General features: G+C 35.1%; 2 protein-coding genes across 3 annotated transcripts in view; one reads left to right on the top strand and one right to left on the bottom strand.

The window, feature by feature from the left end:
* LOC145266719 (killer cell lectin-like receptor subfamily F member 1) overlaps positions 1-21,605 on the top strand; it is a 39,111-nt gene extending 17,506 nt beyond the window's left edge. For both annotated transcript variants that reach the window (XM_080122640.1, XM_080122639.1), the window contains exons 2-4: positions 2,495-2,701; positions 17,504-17,671; positions 20,237-21,605. In XM_080122640.1, coding sequence (XP_079978766.1) covers positions 2,581-2,701; positions 17,504-17,671; positions 20,237-20,505 — 558 coding nt within the window. In that variant the 5' untranslated portion in view covers positions 2,495-2,580 and the 3' untranslated portion in view covers positions 20,506-21,605. The remainder of the gene's footprint in view (positions 1-2,494; positions 2,702-17,503; positions 17,672-20,236) is intronic.
* Positions 12,984-25,116, bottom strand: part of LOC145266720 (uncharacterized) — a 28,020-nt gene continuing 15,887 nt past the window's right edge. The window contains exons 3-4 of the mRNA XM_080122642.1: positions 22,991-23,140; positions 12,984-13,513 (exon numbers count right to left, since the gene is read on the bottom strand). Of these exons, the coding sequence (XP_079978768.1) occupies positions 13,275-13,513; positions 22,991-23,140 (389 nt within the window). The 3' untranslated portion in view covers positions 12,984-13,274. The remainder of the gene's footprint in view (positions 13,514-22,990; positions 23,141-25,116) is intronic.

The following is a 25,116-nucleotide window of genomic DNA, read 5'->3' on the forward strand; positions in this document are numbered from 1 at the left end:
AAAGGACTTCTTTTCATGAAGGCCAGAGGAATAGTTGGCCGAAAATTCGTGAAACAACAACTAATAAAGATGAGAATAATAGTCCGCAATAAATAAAAATGGTGCTAATGCAGAGAGCGATCCGCGCTATTTTTTAAATCATATTTCCACGTTTAAATAACGTTTTACGATATGTTTTTTTTTTTTTTTATTTATTCAATTGTAAGGTTAAAGTACAGAATAGGTACAAAACATCCTTACCTCCCCATGTTAAGAATGACTTTTTAAATAATAACATTATTTCAGCACGGATCACTCTCTGCATGAGTAATCTTATATAGAAAAACAAACAAAAAAAAAAAACTCAAAAGCAAGCAACAAACTTTTGGTTTTTTTTTGGCCTTATATAATAAAGAAAAGATGTGTAAATTAAAAAATTTGGAAGATAAACAAATGAAATATGTTTTTTTTGTTTTTTTTTTACTTATCGAGTTAACAGAAAATGAAACCTTTCGTCAATTCGTGGCTGTGAAATGAATCGAACCGGAAGTTCAGTTTTATCAACAGAACAGATTCGCAGAAACGATTAAATAAATATATTTATTTTATTTAATATTTTAATTTTAATTAGGTAAATTTATTTTAATAACATAAAAACATACCTCGACTCTAAAAATGGGTTGTCTGAAAATTTCAAATAAATTGGTAACGTATAAACATGGTTTTATTTGTTTAGAACGAACCAACTTTACATTTTTATATATATAGATATAACTTGAGTTCCTTCAGCTATAATCGAATAATCGAAACCAAAATCAAAAGTTATGAAAATTCTTGATAAAATTATTTATTATAGAAGTAAATTAATTACACACACAAAAAGGGGGGGGGACAGAAGGCAGTGGTGCAGGGGGGGGGCTTACAATTCTACTGTTTCAGTTTTCGTGATTCTATGTGATGTTACTTTGCGTTTGACATCTATTTTTTTAATTTTTTTATATTTTCACCCCAAACAAGGCCCATTGTCACTTTGGTGTAGGGGGCTATTATCAGGGACATAAGCTACTGGGGTACTATGTAGGGAGTTGGGCAGTAAGATGTCGGTTCACATTACACTTGAACTTCTGCATGTCATACAGTTGGGGAAGCAGGGAGCCGGAATGGAATTCCAAAGTCTAGCAGTTCTGGGGTAGAAAGCTCTCCTACATCTAGGGATCTCTACTGTGTAGGAGTGGGATTTAACTGCTTGTCGGTTTTGTCGAGAGTATTTACGTCGTGGGGGCACAAGTGCTTGCAGGTCATCCAGCTTGTGTCTGTAGCTCACATGTATTAGTCTCTGCACTGTCGAACTCTGGAATCTGAACGTAATTTCGAATGGAACCCTTTATTTACCTCACGGAGGTAGCATGTTCTCATTCCGTGATTCATAACTGGATAGAGATCCTAAGTACTTTACTAATTATATTTTTTGGTCTCCCACACTTCAGGGGAATACTATTTTTACAATTGATTTTTTTTCCAAGTACTCTAATCATTCAATAAGATACACCTGAAGAAGGTCAGAGGTTACATCAACCGAAACGTTGTGAAAAATAACACTCAAGATGAGAACAGTAGTCCGAAGAATCCAAATAATAATGTATGTTTGTATATCCATCTAAAAGTGGAAACATACAAAACAGACCACCATAAATTTGATATTATCTCAGTTGTTGGTCCTCAGGATGTATAATATCTAAAATTGAGAAAAAATATTCCATTCTGTAAAGGTCCATTGCGCCAGTTTTTGTTGTGGGGGGGGGGCTTTTTTTCCTGGATGTTTAATGTTATTATGTAATAATTTATACATCGCTGTCTCTCTTTTTCTCTTCCCCACAATTATTCTCTCTCCTTTTTATCATTCTCTCTCTCTCTTTCCCTCTGTTCATCACTTTCTTTCTCTTATTTTTCCCTCTTTTTTGTCTCTATCTCTCTCATTTGTTCTTCCCTTTCTCTCTCTCTCTCTCTCTCTCTCTCTCTCTCTCTCTCTCTCTTACTTCCTCTCCTTTTTTTCTCTTTCTCTCTTTTCTTTTCTTTCCTTTCTATTTCACATTCTCCTATTCTTCTCTCTCTCTCTCCTGGTCCTGGATATGACCTTAAACTATATCCAGTGGTGAGGCCCCAGCTTGCAGGCTTTGGGGAGTGTGGAGCCACCCTTTAATTGCCATTGCTCCCAAGTTCACTCTGATCCAGAGGGGTAGTACCTGTTAGGGTCCCAACTATGGGTTAAATAGAAACCGACTTGAAAACAACAAATATATTCTATTAAAAAATTTTTCTTCAAAATCTTTGGATTCGGCATTAAATAACCCGAAAAGGGTTGATATGCCGTAAAACAAACATCTGCCCTCTCTATCTCTCCCTCCTCTCTTTCCTTTTACTTCTTTCTCTTTCTCTCACTTTTTCTCCTTTTGCCTCTTACCCCTTCTCTCTCTCTCTCTTTCTTTTAACAGACATTTTTTTTTATATATTGCAGATCTCACTGTAAATCAATGGACACAAATAGATTCAAAATGTTTCTATTTCAGCAATAAAAACGTATCAAAGACAGATGCCAGCCAAATGTGCCAAAAACACGGATCGTCTTTGTATGCAATAAAAGATGAGAGTGAATTAAAATCCCTGGAACCATTCTTGGACCAGAACACTAAATATTGGACTGGACTCGGCCTTAGAAATAAGAGTAAGTAGAGGGAGAAATTAATTTACAGAAACTGAAACTCCTTTTCTTCCCCTAATTCAGGGTGGAATTGGTGAATTATACAGTTTTGTCCTGGTAATATTGAATCTGTTTAGAATGGAACAAGGCCAAAAGAAGTTTGGAAACTTTTTTTTTTTATATATAAATATATATTTTTTATTTATCAAGGCCCGGAGGCCACTCGAAGATAAGGGTTAATGGGTATATATTAGTCAATGGGATTATAGCGTACGAATCATAAGTAGTGGAAATTTTGTAAATTGGATTACTTAGGGGGACAGTTCATCAAGAACTTGTTTACTTTAGACTTGAAGATAATCAAATTGTAGTCAGCTGGAAAGCAAGCAAATGGAAGAGAGTTCCACAGGCGTGCAGTTCTAAGAAAGAATATAGAACAAGATCAATATGAGTTCCATATGTTCCATATCCTATTAAATTCATTTTGACCTTGTTCAAGTTGGGATCATACTCTTCTTAACTTTTTTTGACTTTTTTAAATATTTTTCCAAACTCCTTTTGACTTGGTTCCATATTCTTCCAAACTTCTTTAAACCTTGTCCCATATTCTCCCAAATTCCTTTTGACCTTGTTCCATATTTTTCAAATGTCCTTGTAAGATATTCCATATTTTGCAAAGGAGCTTTTAGCTTTTCCAAATTTCTTTTAACTCTGTTCTATATCCTTCTAAACACTTTTTTGACATTATTCTATAATCAACCAAACTTCTTTTGACTTTGTTCCACATTCTTCCTAACTCCTTTATGATCTTGTTCCATATTCTTTCAAACACATTTTTGGCCTATTTCATAATCTTCCAAACTACTTTTTGACCTTGTTCCATATTATTCCCAACTCCTTTTGGCCTTGTTCCATATTCTTCCAAATTCCTTTTGACCCCGTTTTATATTTTTCTAAACTCTTTATGACATTATTCCATAATCTTCCAAACTCCTTTTGACCTGGTTCCATATTCTTTTTTACTCCTTTTTCACATTGTTCCATATTCTTTCAAACTCATTTTGGAGAGTAGATAATGCATGCGGATGTGTTATCGGCAGCTCCAGTAACTCTCGCTTCTCCTTTTTTGTCCTTCAGTCCTCATTTCCAATGAGTGATTTTTCTGACAAAGGGTGAAGAAAAAGCTGCTTTCCAGGTCGGTAGTACTTTGTAAACAGTAGCCTGAGATGTCGGAAAATTTCTGTTTCTATGTCTATCCTTGTGGTCATGTCACTAGTAAGGGTACTGGAGGTAAACGTTTCATCTGGGCTGACGTTACTCACCTGAATAGTCAGGGACCCGAACCTTGGAATAACCACTAAGAATGCTGTCCTATCAGCAGGTGCACAGTACCGGGGCTGCTGTATTGCCATTTGGTGAATGGATTGTGGACCATACACTAGTTTCTGGTAGGGCCTCTCGATGCCATACTAGTGGGTAATTGTTATGGCTTTACCTTATCATGTGCTACAAAAAAAAACAGACAATTTCTTGTCCTTTTCTCTCTTACTTTCCCTCTCTGTTCTGCTCCAACCAAGTCTACCGACCTGCTCCACAAATCCCAAAACCTCAACATGACAAATCTCAAAAAAAAAAAAAAACACGAATAAACCTAGAACCCCATCCTCCAATGTAGACGCCTACTACCATGTCTCCTTCTCCAACATTAGGGGGTCTATGTTCCAACCTTCCAGAGGGTGAAACACAATTACAGGAGACGAAACCGGACATATTCTTTCTAAGTGAAACTGGCATAGGGCCAACCACTTCCCTAGACGAATTCAAAATTAAAGGATACTCTAACTTAACATCTAAATCTGACCCCCAAGATCGCCATGCGCATGAAATATGTGCCTACATCAAAGATGGCTTTCTATGTGGTAGAGATATCTCTAGAAAAGACCCTAATTTACCTTATATATGCTTCCGGGTTGCACTACCTTACACCACTGCATTTATATTTGCCCTCTATCGCCCCCACAACAGTGGGGTTACTATCTTTAAGAGCATATCTGAGAAAATTGACCACATCCTGTCTGCTCATCCTTTGGCTGACATTCACATTTGCGGTGACTTTAATGTCCATAATGTGGAATGGCTGACCCACTCAAATAAAACCGATGATGAGGGGAGGTTCTGCCATGATTTTGCCACTGCCTATGACCTCACTCAGATTGTTCACAAACCCACCCGTGTGCCCGATACTACCGGTCAGTATGCAAGCCTTCTAGACCTTTTCCTCACAACTTCCCCTGAGCTATGTTCATGTTCCGTTCTATCTCCTCTGGGATCCTCCGACCACTCTGTTGTAGCAGTTAAGATAAAAATGAAATGTAATAAGTCTTCAGACGTACCTCTCCACCGTACTGTATACCAATACTCTATGGCTGACTGTGATAGCTTCCGTACATTCATATCTGACCTACCTCTGCATTCCATGTTTAAAAAGGATGTGTCCTCTATAGTATCAGACCTGACCGAATGGTTAATTGTAGGCATAGACCGATTCATACCATCCAAAAAAATTCCAACAAAAACCTAACAGCCAGCCATGGTTCTCCCCTGAATGTGCTGCAGCCATCGCGCACAGAAATCACTTTTTCCATAGCTACCAACGTAATAGATGTACTGAGACTAAAGCTGCTTTCAGGACTGCCAGCAACCACTGTAAAAGAGTAATAAAAAATGCAAGAGTATATATGCTCAGTCCGTTAAATCCAAAGTAGCTGAGCAGCGGCTTGGTTCCTACCAGTTCTGGCAAATAGCAAACAGGATCTTGAACAGAAGCGTGCGTTCTATCCCAACTATCATCAATGGACTTGAGGTCATCTCGTCAGCATCAGAGAAGGCCAGACTATTTGCCAAGAACTTTGCAGCTAATTCTACCCTATGCGACAAAGGCCATCAACTCCCTGTATTTCCTCCTATAACAGACAACATGTTATGCAACATACAAATATCTGTGTGTGAAGTCGCCAAGCTAATCAAGAACCTTGATTCCAGTAAAGCAACTGGCCCTGACGGCATTCCAATTATAGTGCTGAAAAAGCTCCAACCAGAACTTTCCCCCATACTTACAAAACTGTTTAAACGTTGCCTTAAGGAGAAGTGCTTTCCAACACCCTGGAAAACCTCACCAATATGCTCTGTATTTAAGAATTCAGGTAAAAAGTCATCTCCCTCTCAGTACAGACCAATAAGTCTCCTGTGTGTCATGAGTAAGTTGTTGGAATCCATATTAAATAGAGAAATAGTCAACCACCTCAACAGAAACAACCTTCTTAGTGACATGCAATATGGTTTCCGCTCTGCAAGATCTACAGCAGATGTGCTAACGGTTATATCTCATAGGATTAGTGAATCTCTTAACAAAGGCTTCCTTTCCAGGGCAATTGCTCTTGACATATCAAAGGCCTTCCATAAGGTATGGCATAAGGGCCTACTTCACAAGATTTCCAGCTATGGCATCACTGGAAATGTTTACTCAATCATTAAATCATTTCTCTCCGATAGGTTCATGAGAGTAGTGGTTAATGGGCAGAAATCAGAGGCCCACAGTATTAATGCTGGAGTCCCTTAGGGGTCCATCCTGGGCCCAACTCTCTTCCTGATCTACATCAATGATCTCCCAAAACACATACTTAAATCATTCGTTGACATCTATTCTGATGACACGACCATCTATGGCAACACATCAAAGGCCGTAAATGACAAAGTTCTCTCTAATTCTCTCTCCTCTGATCTTGAGCGCGTGGTACAGTGGGGGAAGAGGTGGCTGGTCACTTTTAATGCACCCAAAACCAAGCTTCTATCTTTACATCATCAATGCTCTGATCCCCATCTGGCATCAATTGAAATAGATGGCTCTCGTCTTGGGGAGGCTCCATGTTTTGACAAGCTTCTGGCTTTGACCTTTACTCCTGATCTGAAATGGAACACGTACATCAGGTTTGTTGCCTAGGATGCTGGGAAAATGGTGGGATCCTTCTACCGCTCCAGAAGATATCTCACAACTGACACAATTCTCTATCTGTATAAAAGCCAAGTACATTCAAGGATGGAGTACTGCTGCCACATCTGGACAGCCTATCCTGCCTTGATAGAGTACAAAATAGACTTCGTGGTTTAGTGGGGGATGCCCTTTTCTCTTCCCTGCAGCCTCTCTCCCACAGAAGAGACTTTGCGAGTCTGTCTTTGTTTTATCATTATTTCCAGGGCAAGTGCTCGTCTGAGCTCCAATCAATCCCCCCTCGCCAATCTTTCACGAGAAACACCCATCTGGCTGAAACTATTGTCAATAATTTTCCCCACTCTTTATCTGTGCCTAAATCGAAACATAGATTCCATGAGCAGAGCTTCTTTCTCAGAAGTGCACAACTGTGGAACTCTCTTCCGTTTGCCTGTTTCCCACCTGACTACGACCTGGATGTCTTCAAATCCAACATAAACAAATTCCTGACAAACTGCCCCCTTAAGTAAGACACTCTATCAAATCTCCAATACTAATGATTACTACAATACTATCTCATTGATTACTGTACATGTAATAACCCTTATCCCTGAGTGGCCTCCGGGCCTTGATAAGTGGTGACCCCCATGTAAAAAAAAAAAAAAAAAAAAAAACTTCCGTATACTTCCGAACTCTTTTGACCTATTTCATATTCACCCAAACTCTTTGAAACCCTGCTCCATATCCTATTAAACTCATTTTGACCTTCATTTATATTCTTTCAAATTCTTTTTAACCTATTCCATATTCTTCTAAACTCCTTTAGGCCTCGTTCACATTCTTTCAAACTCATTTTTTGGCTTTGTCGCTAATCTTCCAAACTATTTTTGACATTGTTCAATACTCTTCTGAGCTCTGTTTTGACCTTGTTCTATACTTTTCCAAACTCCTTCCTGGCGGTGTGCCATATGTGTTCGAATTCGTTTCGGAACTTGTTTCATATTCTTCTAAACTCCTTTTGGTCTTAATACACATTCTTCTAAATTTGTTTTTTACATTGTTTCATATTCTTCCAAGCTTACTTTTGGTTCTGTCCCATATTATTTGGAACTCCTTTTCTTCCAACCTCCTTTTTGGCTTTGTTCCATATTCTTTTTCACAAGTTTCCGATCGTTCCATATTTTTCCAAACTATTTTTTATCTCGTTTCATTTTCTTCTAAATTCTTTTTTTACATTGTTCCATACTCTTCTAAGCGTCGTTTTGCCCTTGTTCATACTCTTCCAAACTTCTTTTTTGGCCTTTCGCCATACTTGTTAAAACTCGTTTCCAAAATGGTTCCATACTCTTCTAAATGTTTTTCGACATTGTTTTATATTCTTCCAAACTCCTTTTCAGCATTGTTGCATATTCTTCCAAACTCCTTTTCAGCATTGTTTTATATTCTTCCAAACTCCTTTTCAGCATTGTTGCATATTCTTCTAAACTCCTTTTGACCCTGTTTATATTCATTCCTAACTCCTTTTTGGCCTTCTTCCATGTTCTTCCAGATTCTTTTCCTTGCAGACTACTTTTGATCTTGTTCCATATTATTCCAAACTATTTTTCTATACTCTTACAAGATTCTTTTTTGGCATTGTTGGATACTCTTTAGTGGTACTCACCCTTTGTCTTGATTTAATTTTTCACTGAGGTCATCTAAGCTTTTCATTCATTACACATATCTATCATATCATTCTCCTATATGCAACGCATGTCTCAACTTACACTGAGTTTTTTTTTTATTCTTTTGAAATTTGTCTACTAAAATTTTTCTCGTACTTTGCAAAAAAAGAAAAATGATTCCTTGTTAAATCAAATTTACAATCGAAATTTAGTGTGGGGAGGAAAAACCAGCTCCCCCAAGGGGGCACTCTGGCAGGGTCCAAAATTAGCAATTGTCTGATATGAAGGGTTTCCCCCCACATTGACCAAACTAATTGACTTAAAAAGCAATTGTCCGATATGAAGGGTTGCCCCCCCCCACATTGACCAGAACTAATTACTTCCTTTTCCGCTCCTAGCCCGAAGGCCAAGAACAAGGTCTGCGCCTATGATGATTTCATAATTTAATGAAAGTCTCTCTTCCATGAGATGAATATTAGTTATAAACTAGTGGGGAGGGGCATAAAATACGCTTAAATATGATATTTTAATTTGTCCAGATTTCGTATATATTATTATAGAGTCGTGATTTCAAAAGAAAAAAAATGTAAATACATTTCCTTTTGATATTTGAAATTTTGGGTGCCATCAGCTAGAATCGAAACCGAAACTGTAGCATTCAAAGCTGGTGACATTCAAGATGAAGCTACAAAATGTATAACGATTTGTTCAATTTTTACCCCTTAAAAACTATTTTAACTGATCCATAAAAAAAACAACCCATAAAAAATCCAATCATTTGAGGCCCCTAGCACTCCTGTGACTTTTAGTTTCGAAGGAGTTTGAAAATACGGAGACAGACGGACATATAGCCTTTTATATATTAGACTAGCAGGGGTACCCGGTGTTGCCCGGGTGTTTAAAGGTGTGTGTTGTGTGTGTGTGTGGGGGGGGGTAGATCAAAACAACCCTGTTAAAAAAAAAAACGTTGGCCGGGTGTTTGGAGGTGTAAAAGAAAAAAAAAAAGTTTTAGTAGAAAGGTAGGCTTGAACCCCAAACCTTTGACGTGGAGGTGGAAAGGAAATGGAAAAAAAACCCTACGACCTAACCATCTCGACCACGGAAACAGATGAATTGATAAGTGTGCTAAGTTGACATTTATAAAGTAAAATTAGCAGGTGCGAGAAAGTCGCGTGATGTTTGACCTAGTTTTGCGCTGGAAACCAGTTTCTGTTTTCCCCGCTACGCGGCGATCAAAAAATATCTCGAAAATAGCTTGTAAAAGTCGGGTAAATTAAAGATAGCTGCGACCCAAGTTCCTTAGTCGTAGATATTATTATTTAGACAGCATATAAAAAGTTTTAAGAAGGAGCGAGCCAACCGAGAATCACGGGCCAAAAAAGCCTTTTGTAGACATACACAAAAAGCGAACACACATACATACATACACACACATTTTCGCTTTTATATATATAGATTATTATTTGACATAATAAAAAGGTTATTTAATAGAATTGAGAAAACTGTTTGAGAGGATGTTGCATGCGTTGAAGATTTCAACGGTTTTCAGTGATTAATATTAGGTTGTGTCCGTGGTAAAAAAAGTCCTGGATATAACCTTAAACTATATCCGATGGTGAGGTCTCAGCTTGTGGGCTTTGGGGAAGTTTGGAGCCACCCCTTTATTGCCATTGCTTCCAGGTCCACTCTGACTTGGAGTGGTAGTACTTGTTTGGTCCCAACTATGGGTTAAATAGAAACCGACTTGAAAAACACAAATATACTCTATTAAAAAATTGTTCTTCAAAATCACTGGATTCGGCATTAAATAACCTGAAAAGGGTTGATATTCCGCAAGACAAAAGCAAGCAACCAACCAACCCATACAAAAAAATTCATAGCCATCATAAAATGACAGAAAAACCAGAAGGTAAAAAATCTTTTTATTGTTTAGGACTGAAGGTTTTGTTAACATAACTTCTATTTTGCCTTATCTTTGTTGTTTGTCTTCACCCAGCCTACTCCTCTCTCTGAACATGCGCACACAATTTGAGTCGGTGTAAAGAAAATAAGTTTTTAAACACAGTCAAAGTTACTTCCCTTTAGTTAGTGGATGTCAGGCATTCTCAACCTTTCCTCCATCATTGACCCTTCGGCTTCATGTATTTCTTCATTTAACCCCTACTCTCATACAAAAAAATTCATAGCCATCATAAAGTGACAGAAAAACCAGCAGGTAAAAAAAAGAATATTTTTATTGTTTAGGACTGAAGGTTTTGTATAAAAATTGTATTCTACATTCATGTCACAAAAATAACAAAAAAACTAACTTTTTTCTAAATAGTAAATTATGAAGTTAATTTGTATGACAAAAAAAAAAAAAAAAAAATTTAACAGAAAAACCAGAAGCATTTATGTCACGAGCTGTTTCTGGCGAGGCTTTCCTCGTCAGTTTTCAGGCAATTTCTGGCTTTTATCTTTATTGCTAATGAACTTGAGAACCCTTATTCACATGAGTATTTTTAAATTAACACATACTTATTCAACTATATAATTTTTTTACCCTCCCCCCAAATTTGGGGGAATGTGGAGCCCCCCTTTATTGCCATTGCTCCGAGGTCCACTCTGACTTGTTGTAGTAGTATCTGTTAGGGTCCCAACTATGGGTTAAATAGAAACCGACTTGAAAACAAATATATTCTATTAAAAGGATTTTTTTCAAAATCACTGGATTTGGCATTAAATAAGCTGAAAAGAGTTGATATGCCATAAGACAAAACCAACCAACCAACAACCGTGATAAAAAAAAAAAAAAACAATGGCCAAGATTGTGGTGTATGTGCAAACATTAAGTATTTTTAAACTAACAGGTACTTCAATTATTTATACGACTATATAATTGTTTTTACCCCCTAAATTTTGGGGAATGTGGGTCCCCCTTTATTGCCATTGCTCCCAGGTCCACTCTAACCCGGAGTGGTAGTGCCTGTTAGGGCCCCAACTATGGGTTAAACAGAAACCGACGTGAAAAAAATAAAAAACAAATATATTCTATTAAAAAAAATGTTCTTCAAAATCACTGGATTCGGCATTAAATAATTTGAAAAGAGTTGATATGCCGTAAAACAAAAACAACCAACCAACAACCGTGATAAAAAAAAAATGGCCAAGATTGTGATATAGAAAGAAAAAACAGCTAACACCTTAGTATAAGTAAGAAAGAAACGTTTATTGCAACAGAGACTACAATAAGGAGAGACCGATATCCATTAGTAAAATATTACTAAAGCCATAAACAAGATCCGCTGGTAATACATACACGTAGTTCATGTAAAAAAAAAGGGGGGGTGTAAGAGATTCTATTGCAACACAGACTAAAGAAAAACACATTGTTTTTTAATATGTATTTAAAAGTATTATAACTATAAGTATTAATAAATTGCATTCATTTTGATATACATTAATAAAAAATACTTTATTTAATATTTCATTATTGCGAACGCAGACCCCACAATTTTATCATACCATCCCTAATTAAGTTAAAACATACTTATCAAAGTAGAATTTTCACAACTTGTTGTTCTATCATTGTTGCTAAGCGATGACGTGGAAAAAATGGCTTTACCGATGATAGTTAAATTAAAATAACGGTTTCGATTATCGGTAATTATCAGGGGTTATGAATATATAATATTTTATTAATTCATATAATATATATTTACACAGATAATATTGATAACTGTAAAATCTATAATATATGTATTTATATTTATTTCTCATACGAAACTACTTAACCTATTGATTTTATTTCCGGTAATAACCTTTATTGATTAAACCTAAATTTTTTATATCTATAAATTTAATTTTATTACATATATCTATAAATATTTATCTTAACTTTATTTCTACATTAATCTGAATTAATTTATTGTCATTTAAGTAGTTTTAATTAATTATTTTTAACATTAAATTCATATTTTCTTTTATTTGTTTATGATTCATTCAAGGGCGATAACCTAGTTTTTAATTTAAGTAAATTATTTCCCTTTATACAATCTTACTTTTAGGTTATCCAATCTAATTGTTTTTATTTATATCATTTGTTTATTAATTCATGTTGCATTTTTATTGATTATATTATTTATGTAAAATTTAATATATAAAACATTTCCAAATAAATTAATCTATACCTACATGAGTTTTATCTATTAATTTTCTAAGTTAAATTATAATTTTCAAATCAATGATTACCTGGTATGTCTATTAATTTTTCTTCCATAATTATATTTCCTCTAATCTAATTCGTTGGATTCAAATATACCCCATTTTTTAAAATTGTATCCTTAATATATTAAAATTATATCCAATACTTTATTTACTTAAAATTTTCTTGAAATGTGCACTACAAAATAGGCGTTGTCAAGAATTAAAGGAATAAATGGTAAGATGGTCAACATCTTGAAATTTGGAAGATCGACTTTTGTCATTGATATATATATATATATATATATATATATATATATAGTCTTTGAAGTTTTTAACATTTGAAACTATACAAAAAATTATTTTTTATCATTCGTTAAAAAAAAAAAAAAATCTAGTCAGTAAGTCATTTAATCACCTGCAATCACTGCATCAACTCATATATCAACTTATATATATATATATATATATATATATATATATATATATATATATATATATATATATATATATATATAAGCTTAAACTACTATACTAAAAAAGCGAAATGACTAGAAACTGTAGTCATAGAATAAACTTTATTTTAGGATAACTACTAACTTAAAAAACCTCATGTATTATTTATAGAAATTTACTACCTGTCTATCACAATCCGAGACTTCAATGCACAAATAACTTTGCTACACAATTCCAAAGTATTATACTATTTTCGATGGTCAGTCGTGTTTGTTCTGTTGTCATGATGGAATTATTTTTCCAGATTCTAGCACTTCAATCCGACTCTATAAAACTGGGCGTTCGACTTTAAGTTGATGGTACAAGTACTTTGATCCGTTGAGTTTTTTATGTTGATGCAGAGGTTTGCCATTGGTGCGAACATCACACAGCCTGGGTAGGAATGACAAATATTTACACATGGTAAGCCCTCGCAGTTAGGCATTATCTCGACTCCACACAAACCAGAAATATCTCCTGTGATGTTTACTGGAAATGGTGCATAAGCTGAAAAAGAACAGTAAAGAAAAAAACATAAAATACATATAATATATTATAATTCTCATTTCGTTTATCAACGTTTCCCGGCCCTGTCGGTGGGGCATTAGAATACGCCGACTGCCCCCCTGCAGAGGGTAAAAGTCCTTCAATGGGGATCCTGGATATGACCTTAAACTATATCCAGTGGTGAGGCCCAGCTTGTGGGCTTTGGGGAGTGTGGAGCTACCCTTTAATTACCATTGCTCCCAGGTCCACTCTGACCTGGAGTGGTAGTACCTGTTAGGGTCCCAACTATGGGTTGAATAGAAACCGACGTGAAAACAACAAATATACTCTATTAAAAAATTTTTTCTTCAAAATCTTTGGATTCGGCATTAAATAACCCGAAAAGGGTTGATATGCCGTAAAACAAAAACAACCAACCAACCAATCAACGTCTCCCTGAAAAGGGATGCAATTCATTTCCAGAGGATTTCCCTCAATCCCAGCTCCAAACCAGGAGGTTCAAAGATCAAGGGTTTTCCTACGGATATTGGTGGTACCTACAATAGCAGAAGTCTGAAGGCCATCTAAAACATCGGGGATTCGTAGTTTTTTCAATTGTCCTTCCAGACGACTTGATACTACTAGCAAACCTACTACGATCGGGATTATTTGCGTTTTAACCCCGTGTATACACCTTATCTCCAAGGCCAATAGAGCATAATTGCTCCACTTCTTGTTCTCTCTCACATTCTTGTCCCAGGGTACTGAGAAGTCTACAATCTGCCAGTTTTTTGAGACCTTGTCAATGACGACCAAATTCGGACGATTATGTTCCAATGACTTGGTCGTTATTACACTTTTGTCTCACCATACCTCTATTATTATTATTATTATAATTATAATAATAATGATAATAATAATAATAATAATAGATATTATAATAAGGGACGGATTTTCACCTCATAGGATCTTTATCATGATGACCATATAATTTAATTTTTGATTTAATTTTTTTTAAATACTAGCAGGGAGACTCGATGTTGCTCGGGATTGAATGATGATCAACGAATATTTCACACTCCTATATTTTTATTGTCATCGAAATCCGTGAAATCGCCATGGAGGAAGCTTCACATGCTTCTATGCTGTAACTTAATCCAAAATACATTGCATTCTTGAGAACTTGCTTTTCTTTCATAAAATTATTTTGTATAAACTTCTTTTCCAGTTAACGAAAAAAAAAAAACCCAAAAAACATTAAGAAATTTACATGCGGGATTTGAACCTACAGACTATGTCATGCAAAAAAACGCAATCAACTTACCCAAAGTAGAATTTTCACAACTTGTTCTATCATTGTTGCTAAGCGATGACGTGGAAAAAATGGCTTTACCGATGATTGTTAAATTAAAATAACGGTTTCGATTATCTGTAATTATCAGAGGTATTCTGAGACAAAACTTGACTAAGATCACCCCCAGACTTATACACTAAATTTCTGTAAATTTAAAAGAACATCTGTTCAGCCGTTTCGGAGTCTATAAGGAACAAACTCACACAAAGTTGCATTTATATAAGTTTATCATAGCTTGGCGACTAGATAAATAATTTTATACATGATTATTATTCATTATTCGAGCATCAACTGGGCCAGGTTTTGTCTAGGGAGGACGTTTTTTCAGCCATTTCCAATGTTGAATATATAAAAGGCAAAAAAGGCTTTTTTAGGTGGAAGTTCTCGCATTGGTTAGATTCCGAGAGAAGTTTTCTTATACTTCCTAGATTATAATATTTCATCGTTGACTGGGTTCAAATTCAAAAACAGCCTACAGAAAATGGACTCTGATTTATGAAAGTATGATAGGTTATGAAAAGGAAGGGTTGTAAAGAGATAGCTTCGAATTTGGGGGTATCAAAACCAAAGCAAAATATGATGAAAGTAAAAATAAAATAGATAAACCCCATAATTTATTATACCATACCTATTCACACTGAAACACTTATCACAATATTCTGTGGATCTATATTAAAAAACCTTGTTAAACTTTGTGACATATTTCCATTCTATGGAGGTCAGGTGCGAACGAACCCCCCCCCCCCCCATTATTTTATTAAATGATATTTCTTCAAACTGAAACATAATTATCAAAGCATACTTACGCAGATAGATATGAAAAGTCTTTATAAAAGTATGTGCCTATTTCCATTCTATGGAGGCCAGGCGTGGACGCAAACCCCACAGTTTTATTATACCATCCCTATTTAAGTTAAAACATACTTATCAAAGTATTATTATGTATATCTATATCAAAAACACTTGTAAACTTTTTTTTTAATTTTTTATGTCCATACTTTGTGGACCAGGCACATAGGCAGACTCCACAATTTTACTGAATCATCATTATGCCAGATCAAACATCCTCATTCCTGTGTCTCGATACATCTTCTATCATTATATGTGATCAGTTTTCTATAATAGTCAACCATATAGGAGCCTATTCGTGATCAGACACACACACAAACGTTCAGCTTTATATATATATATATATATATATATATATATATATATATATATATATATATATATATCCATATCCAGGACCCCCATTGAGGGACTTTTACCCTCTGCAGGGGGACAGTCGGCGTATTTTAATGCCCCACCGACAGGGTCAGAGAAGCATTAGGCTTCGAAATGCCTTAGTATAAAGAGCCCCCTCTATCCCCCAACCAAATGTTTGTATGCCTTTATTAAATAAATGGACGATTCTATATTCATCAACATATAGGTTTTCTGTCTTCATTTTCCAATCTTATCGTTTCCTATATATATATATATATATATATATATATATATATATATATATATATATATATTATTATTATTATTATTATTATTATTATTATTTATGTAAATACAGTCATATCTTGCTACGATGTGCAGACCGTTTCAATCATATTTGATTTCATCAGGCAAGAAAAATTAAAATACAAAAATTAAAAAGGTTCCAGATCTTTTGCAAATTTGGAGGAGAAAAAATATGCCATGACTGGCATAAAGCAAAGCTAAAGTTCTTATGGGTTAAATTAATTACAAAAATTAACAACTTTAGCTTTACTACAATTAAAGATACTTTTCTTTCTAGAAAGGAAACACCAAAACGTGAATTATATTTGGATAGAATCATTTAGGGCCACCATTAGCCCATGTATGGAGTATTGTTGTCACATTTGGGCTGGTGCATCTGCTGCTAGTCTCTCACTCCTAAACAAGGTTCAAAAGAGAGTCGCCAATCTGATAGGCCCTGAACTGGCATCTAAGCTTCAGCCTCTGTCCCATCGACGAAACGTTGCATCCCTCTGCCTGTTCTACAAGTATTTTAATGGTGAATGCTCTGACGACCTGCAGACACTTGTGCCCCCACGACGTAGACACTCTCGACAAACTCGACAGGCAGCTAAATCCCACCCCCACACAGTAGAGATCCCTAGATGTAAAAGATCTTTCTACTCCAGTAGTTTCTTCCCCAGAACCGCTAGACTCTGGAATTCCATTCCAGGTCCCTGCTTCCCTAACTGTACTGACATGCAGAAGTTCAAGTGTAACGTGAACTGACATCTTGCTGCCCAAATCCCAACATAGTGCCCCAGTAGTTGCTGCCCCTGATAGTAGCTCCCTACACCAAAGTGGCAATGTGCCTTGTTTGGGGTGAAAATGTAATAAAAAAAAATAAAAAAAATAAAAATTTATTTTCATGCTAGGTCCCTTCCTTGGAGTTATTCCCACTTCAGACAAGTCTACATTTTTGTTATTTCTTGCCACTTTGACCTTCAAGTCATCATGAGAATATAGTCGAACAGGTGGTCTTTAATTGTACTCGTCTTGGGACAGGTATTCTTCTAGTTATATATATATATATATCTTTACCTTACCCCTTCCTCCCTTTTTAACATAACATGGGTTAACAAAAAAATATTGAAATTAATTGATCCTTTTTATTTTTCTTACGCCAGCTTATATGTGGGAAGATGGTCGAACGTGTTGCCTGTTGAATTGGTGGGGAAACGGTGACCTCGACAAAGACGCATCCTGTGGCCTGCTGAAAAAAGAATCCTCTGGATGGTTGTTATTTGACAGAGATTGCGATAGCCAATATGGTTTCATATGCATGAAGGATGCAGGTAATAAAAAAATATATTGGTACAGTTTCCAGACTTTTTTCGTTTGGGCATTTTCATTGGCAGTATACACATCAAATTCTAATTCAATTGTGCACTTATTATCTCTATAGACACACGACGGTCCTTATCCATGAAATTCTTTATTTGGCCAATCAGCTCTGGTGTTCTGACTTCCTTACTCCTCCAACACCTCTCATCATCCCTCACATACTCCTTGCATTGCTTTAATCTCTTATGCCACTCCAAAACTGATGCTTGATTTATGCAAGATGGTCCAAAAGCAGTCTGAAGCATTCCATACGTTTCTGTGGCATTTTTTCCAAGTTTAAAACAGAATTTTATTACATATTGTTCTTCTTAAGTGTCCTTACGTCCAGACTACATTTTTGAAATTCAGTGGCTGTGATAAGCAGGCTTTAATAGGGTGCATTATAGTCTAAAAGAGACGAAAAGAAAACAGATAAAGTGCTCGATCACGAATGTGAGAGCTAAAATACAAATATTTGTATAAAAACTATACATTTGTGGCTGATATGAATTCAATACAAATCATCAACAGGGACTTTGAGCAAAGACACCGCCCGTTAACCGGTGTTTATTTCTCTGTTTATTTTTCCATTTTGTTTTCCTCTTTCCATCGATGCTGACGATTGTATTGAATTCATATCAGCCACAGATGGCTGGTTCAATACAATGAAACCGCTGATTAACTTTGTGAATATGTATGCAAAGTTTTTAAATAAATAAGAGGTGCTTAGATGTATTTTTGACAAAAAAAAAATCATTCATAATTACGTTCTGAGATTGTGCATTTAAAAATGGCATACCCTTAATTTAAGTCAGTCTGAATTGGTCACACAACTCTTCCACATTAAAAACATATGATATGACTCGACAAATTGATAAATTCTACTTTTACTTGTAATTATTTCTTTATCAGATCATTTGGGTTTGTTTTACGATTTCCGAAATCTTGTCCCAATAGTGTAGAAGCGCCTTACTGTTTTATTTATATATTCCTAGTGCTTTTATTTAATGTAACATGTTTATTCAGCTTGAAAATGAAACAATTTGGCGCTTTTACACTATTAGGACGAAATATCGGAAATCGTAAAACTGAATTTTACATGAAAACAACAGCATCTTTTTTTTTATTTTTTACATGGTGGTCACCACTTATCAAGACCCGGAAGCCACTCAGGGATAAGGGTTATTGCAAATACAGTACGTTAGTGTGGAGATTTAATGAAGTGTTTACTTAAGGGGGCGGTTCATTAGGAGTTTGTTAACGTTGGACTTGAAGACACACAGGTTGTAGTCAGGTGGGAAGAAGGCACACGGAACAGAGTTCCACAGGCATGCAGTTCTAAGAAAGAAGCTTTGTTCATGGAACCTACGTTTTGATTTAGGCACAGATAAAGAGTGGGGAAAATTTTTCACAGTGGATTCAGCTAGATGGGTGTTTTTTGTGAAAGATTGGCGAGGGGGGACCAGAGATTGGAGTTCAGATGAGCACCTGCCATAGAAATAACGATAAAACAAGGATAGGCTCGCAACGTCTCTTCTGTGGGAGAGAGGTTGCAGGGTAGAGAAAAGGGCATCCCCCACTAAGCCACGAAGTCTATTTTGTACTCTGTCAAGGCAGGATAGGCTGTTTTTAGCAGCTCCTGCCCAGATATGGCAGCAGTATTCCATCCTTGGACGTATTTGGCTTTTATATAGATAGAGAATTGCATCAGTAGTGAGATATCTTCTGGAGCGGTAGAAGGATCTCACCATCTTTCCAGCGACCTTGGCAACAGACTTGATGTACGTATTCCTCGTATTTTTAAGACGATTATTATCAAAAATTACAAAAATCGATACGATAGAAAATTATTAATTAAAGAAAATAAAAAATAGAATTTGATGAAAACGATCATACTTTTTTAATATAGTCATCTTAAAAATACGAAGAAAGATACCCTTGTTTTCATGTGAAATTCAGTATTACGATTTCCGAAATCTCGTCCCAATAGTGTAGAAGCGCCTTACTGTTTTATTTATATATTCCTTATGAGTGATATTTGCTTGACTAGGTATACAAAATATACAACAAAAAACTTTAACCAAACGCAAGGAAATAACCTTCGGGTCAGGATCAAAGTGTAGTATATGTTCTGATGCTGCATTTAACTTTTTTCGCTTCACTTTTTTGTCTCGGTTAGTGGAGGAGAGATCCTTCATGACTGATACATTTTGTTTTTTATTTTTGTTACTAACCCTTTTGGGGGAGCTGGTTTCTCCCTACATTAAAAACTGGCATTGTGTCTAACTCTGCCCTCGTGAGGAGGCAATTAAAAATTAAAAAAACAAAAAAACTCAAGGAAACGTGCTCATCTTGAGTGATTTGTCGCACAAGGTTTCGGCCGATGTAGCCTCCGACCTTCTTCAGGTGTATCTTGTCAAACACAAGTACCTTCTCTCTCTTTTTCTTTTATATATTTATTTTTATTATTATTATTATTATTTTATTATTTTTTTTTGGATACACAAATGAAATCTTTTTTCCTTTTAAAATTTCAGATATTACTTGGATGTTGGTCAGTAAGTTGAATAATTCTACAGACGACATGTGCGGTGTGGAAATAATGCCCAACTGCGATGGACAAGCCTGCAAGGACGTGTGTGCCTCACATTCCAACTGCGACGCGTACACCTTAATGGCCAACCTGTGCGTCAGCATGAAGAACGTCTCGCAGACAAATGGTTGCGTCGTAAAGCTCAGATCAAATTTGGAAATTTATCGCTTGGAAAAATCTTGCACATCTAATCCAGACACGGCCAAAAGCTGAAAGAGAAACCAAGTTGTTGTTTTTTTTCTTTAAACGAATTAAAATCTATTAAAATCCATTATTCTTGAGCAACTTTTTTTTTTTTCAGAAAAATAAAAATATGACTTTTATCATCTGAAAAGCAGAATAATATAAAACATTTTGGTAAATATACTGATAAGCTACAACAGAACACCGATAGCAATATCAGAAAACGCCATTAAAAATGCATGATAAAAAAATTGAATAATTCGACCTCCTATCTTTCAAAGCTTATAACTACTTGAAAAATGTAATTCAAACCGTAATTTTTATTTTAATTAAAGGAGCAAAGATCAAATTTAAAAAAAAAATAACAGGTTTAATAGCAAATTATTAATGGGCCACCGTAGATGAAAAATAATCCCATTTCCCTTATCAGTTTTTTGCCGATTAAAATAAAAACAGTCGACCGACTTTTGATTTTTTTTTATTCTCTTAAAGAAATACATGAGTTTTTGATTCAATATATTTTAATTCTTCTTTATGGAGTGAATTTTTTTTTAATTTCTAAAATAGAAAAAATTGTTGTAATTCTACGAAATTTTCTGAACAATATAACAAGATTATAAGGTTTCACTTAAAAAAAAAAATTCAACGTGGTTTTAAAAAAAAAGTTTTTATGCTTTGGACTTTATAGGTAAATTTGCAAATAACTGTTCTTTTTTGTTTTTGTTTTAAATTAGTTTATTTTATTTATTGATCTTTTATCTTCAATTTGTGATATAAATTTGGGGTGAGAAAATTAATTATTGTCATTTTAATAGACATTTCAAAATGGGAGGGAGGTGAATTAAAAAAAAAAACTTTTCTAGAATATTATATTCGGTTTATTGGAAAGAGCATAAAATTTCACATTGAACCTGAAAATATCTTAAAAATTGAACCAATAGAAAAATTTTGATAGATTTTTAAAATTTAAAAATTGAAAAAAATTTAAATCGTAAAATTCAATTGATTTCATTACGTAAAAAAAATGGCTGCATGAACGCGCACAGACACTTTGTAAACACTGTTTTTTTTAAATATAAAAAAATAATACTTCTATTATTTTTTAAACAACTTTAATAGTTTATTTAAGAAAATAAACAACCCACTTTAAAAAGAGAAATTACGAGTTTTTTATATTTTATTTGCAGTTTTGTGTTACGGGTGCCAAAAATTTCCCCAAAATTCTGATACACCTAGAACACCGACCACTCTAAATTGTTTTTTTAGGGGTATTCAAGGTCGCTGACAACAAATCTGATAATCAAACCCGTCGCAAATTTACCGTTTGCATGGTATTAACCCCTGAACCCAGGGACTATATTCCGCCATTTTACAGCTTCCGTTTACGCTACACGCGTGCATGTGGTAGCATAAAAGACGGCTATTAAATGGGCATTCTCGTAGCAAACTGCCTTCTCACATGGCGTATGAATCTTCCACGAAGCGGACAATTTAAAATCATATGGAAAAGAAACAAAACAAGAAGAAAAGAAAAAGACATCTTTTTTTTTTTTATTATTGGCGGACAATTTAAGATTAGAAGAAAAAGTTTTCTAAAACAAAATTTTTTTTAAAAATACATTATGGCACTTTTTGGGGGGGATTTCTTTTTCTTTTTTTTTTGTCTTACGTAGTTTTTAATACATTTTTAATTGATCCAAAACAAAGTTTTCACGAGCGGTTTACAAAAACATAAGAACCAAACATTTTTATGTTTTTCATTCTTTTTTTTGGGGGGGGGGATTCAATTATAGAACTTGTGTGGCTTAACAAGTGCTTCTACAGTTTAATTAACCGTTTTTCCGTAAGAAACGCGCCAACATTTACCGACTAGAATACCATTTAACATTTTTAAAAGATTTTACTGTTTTCTGTTTACATTAGGGGAAGGAGGCAGGGGGGTATTTGTACTCCTTGTCGAATAATTGCAATTTTGTATAACTTTCTTATAGGTTTATAAAGGTTTTTGAAAATTTGGATAAATTTACAATATCAAGATTATATATATATATATATATATATATATATATATATATATATATATATATATATATATAAAGAAAGACTTTGTGACTGCTGGGGTTCGAGACCTGTCAACATCATAACTGATGCCATTAACTCAGGATCAGATCCTAGTGATTGTCAAGTCATAGACACCAGGAATCAGAAAGTGAGATTGAAGGGCCAGTGTCTTAGAGAGAGAATACTCTAGCCTGCAAAAATATGATAGATGCTTGGCCAGCCCCTTGACATTACTCGGTAAGAGAGTCCTGGGCAATGTAATAAACTAACCTCTTTCTCAAAGGTTCAAAAGGCAAACCTTGGGAAAGTGAACCTCCTAGAACTATACAGGACCAGCAAAATACTGCAGTCAACACACGGCAAGCCATTTCAATCATGTCCCAGATTCTGTTGAACTTGGTGCTGAGGTAAAAAAAAAAAACTCACCTTGTCGGAAATTACAAACCCAACTTACCGACATCTTCACATATAAACACGCTCGGAACCGTCCGTGATTTCTGGATCAGGTATCCGTTTTGGAAAATGGCATGGTCATAAGAGCCGGGTTGGGTTTGGTTCCACCAAGAATTGTTGAGAAATTCACGCCCATTCGTCCAATACCATTCTGCAAAATAGAAAACTTTTTATTTCATTTTAAAATATCTAGTTTAGTAATATATATATATATATATATATATATATATCCAAAAAAACTCCGCCCTTGATGGCCAGAGGTTTTGGTGCTATCATGGTTTCAAATGATCTGAAATAACAGCAAGGGAGACTTGATTCCAAATATTTCTCATATGCTATATCTCTCCTCTTTTGTAAATAGGGTGCGATTATGAATAACACCGGTATCAAATAATCCTTATACACTTTGAAATTTACTTTATGTATGAAAATCAAAGAGGGGAGATATAACATATGAGAAATGTTTAGAATCAAGTCTCCCCTTGCAATTATTTCAGATACTTTGAAACCATAGCAGAAAGTTTTAGTCTCCCCTTCATCAAGGCCAGAGGTTTTCGGGAGATATCAGATATTTTGTAATTCATATGCAAAACTAAGAAAACAATTGCCTATGATTGAAACATTTTACAGCTGTAAAAAAAGTGCCAAAAATAGGCTCTGAATGATGGATGATCCCTTTAATGTGCGACCTTTAGGGCAAATGTCATCTAGCCCACTACACAATTCAGGTCATTAGTACACAATTCAGGTCATTAGCTTTCCAACGAGCTTTCATTTATTAAATTCTGAGAGTTCAGATTTATAAAATTGCCAAAAATGGTGGTGTATATATATATATATTGTTATGCCATAACCCAGACCTACTGGGAACGGTAAAGATGGGTGACGTAACAAGATATAAAAAAAGAAACGAAATTACCCAGGTTCCTTAGCAACGCATTGGTATGGGAAAGGGAAACTCGTCTCGAAGACAACAATAAAATGAAGTATGCTGGACAACAAAATCGCCTAGGAATAACGAGGACAAATACCAATGAAAAATTAACGAAATTTTATCTATATAAAAATGAATAAAATTCAATTCAAGAAAAGAAAAAAAATATATTTATAACTACGTGAAATAGTCTTATGTGATCCAAATTTTTCCGAGAAAAAATATATAACCAACATGTAGCAGTCCATACTCATATCAAAGAAAAAGTTCGTCTGCTCTGTTTGAGAGGGATCATAAGATGTATGAGAGAGATGCATGCATTGAAACGTTTTAGATGGATAACTCACTGATTTCTCTCCAAAATGTATCCTTTTCTTTGAATTTTCTAATAGTTTGTTTATATATGTTGCGTAAGTGTTTTCAATCGGCTTTCCCCATTACATTTGTTATGCGCACGTTGTTTGCGCCAAATCCTCGTTTCTGAAGCTCATATAATGTCACTGGTCTTTCGTTGGTATTTCGCCATTCTTTCGATTTTTCGTCCAGCTATATCATATTCTTGTTCTGCTTAATGATTTGTACTTCCCATCATCCAATGTCATGATCACGTGACACGTGCACATACGTAGCGATTCCTCTCGCTTTGCCTATCGTCTCCACTCCTCCTCACTTATGTTTACATTAGACGCACACGCGCGAGAGTTAGTCACCCCATGTCTTTGCCTTTTGCTATCTCCATTTTCACCAACTTATGACCTGTCGCTTTGAAGTGCAAAGATTAAAATATCATGTTTACGTGTATTGTACAACCGGGCAACGCCGGGTGTCCAGCTAGTATATTTATTACACAAAGAAACTTTGTTCTCTTTATTTTTCATGCCCATATTGGTAGAGTATCTACAGCATAAGCACGTTTGATATACCAGTTCCCGTCAGATCACCAAAGTTAAGCAACAATGAGCCTGGCCAGTAGCAGATGGAGGACCGTTTGAGACTTTCAGGTGCTGTATGTGCTCTCCGATTATTTCAGCATTGTTACCAGTTTTCATCAGTCTATTATCTATATATATATAAAAGTGAACGTGTCTGTGTGTGTGTGTCTGTGTACATTTCCCTATGCAATAACTCTGTCAATTTTTAGTCTACAGACTCGAAATTTGATATATAGGGTACTGAGATTTGGAAAAATAGAT

The sequence above is a fragment of the Euprymna scolopes genome, chromosome 41 (assembly GCF_053919585.1).
Source record: "Euprymna scolopes isolate OS-2025 chromosome 41, ASM5391958v1, whole genome shotgun sequence".
Taxonomy (NCBI): Eukaryota; Metazoa; Mollusca; class Cephalopoda; order Sepiida; family Sepiolidae; genus Euprymna; species Euprymna scolopes.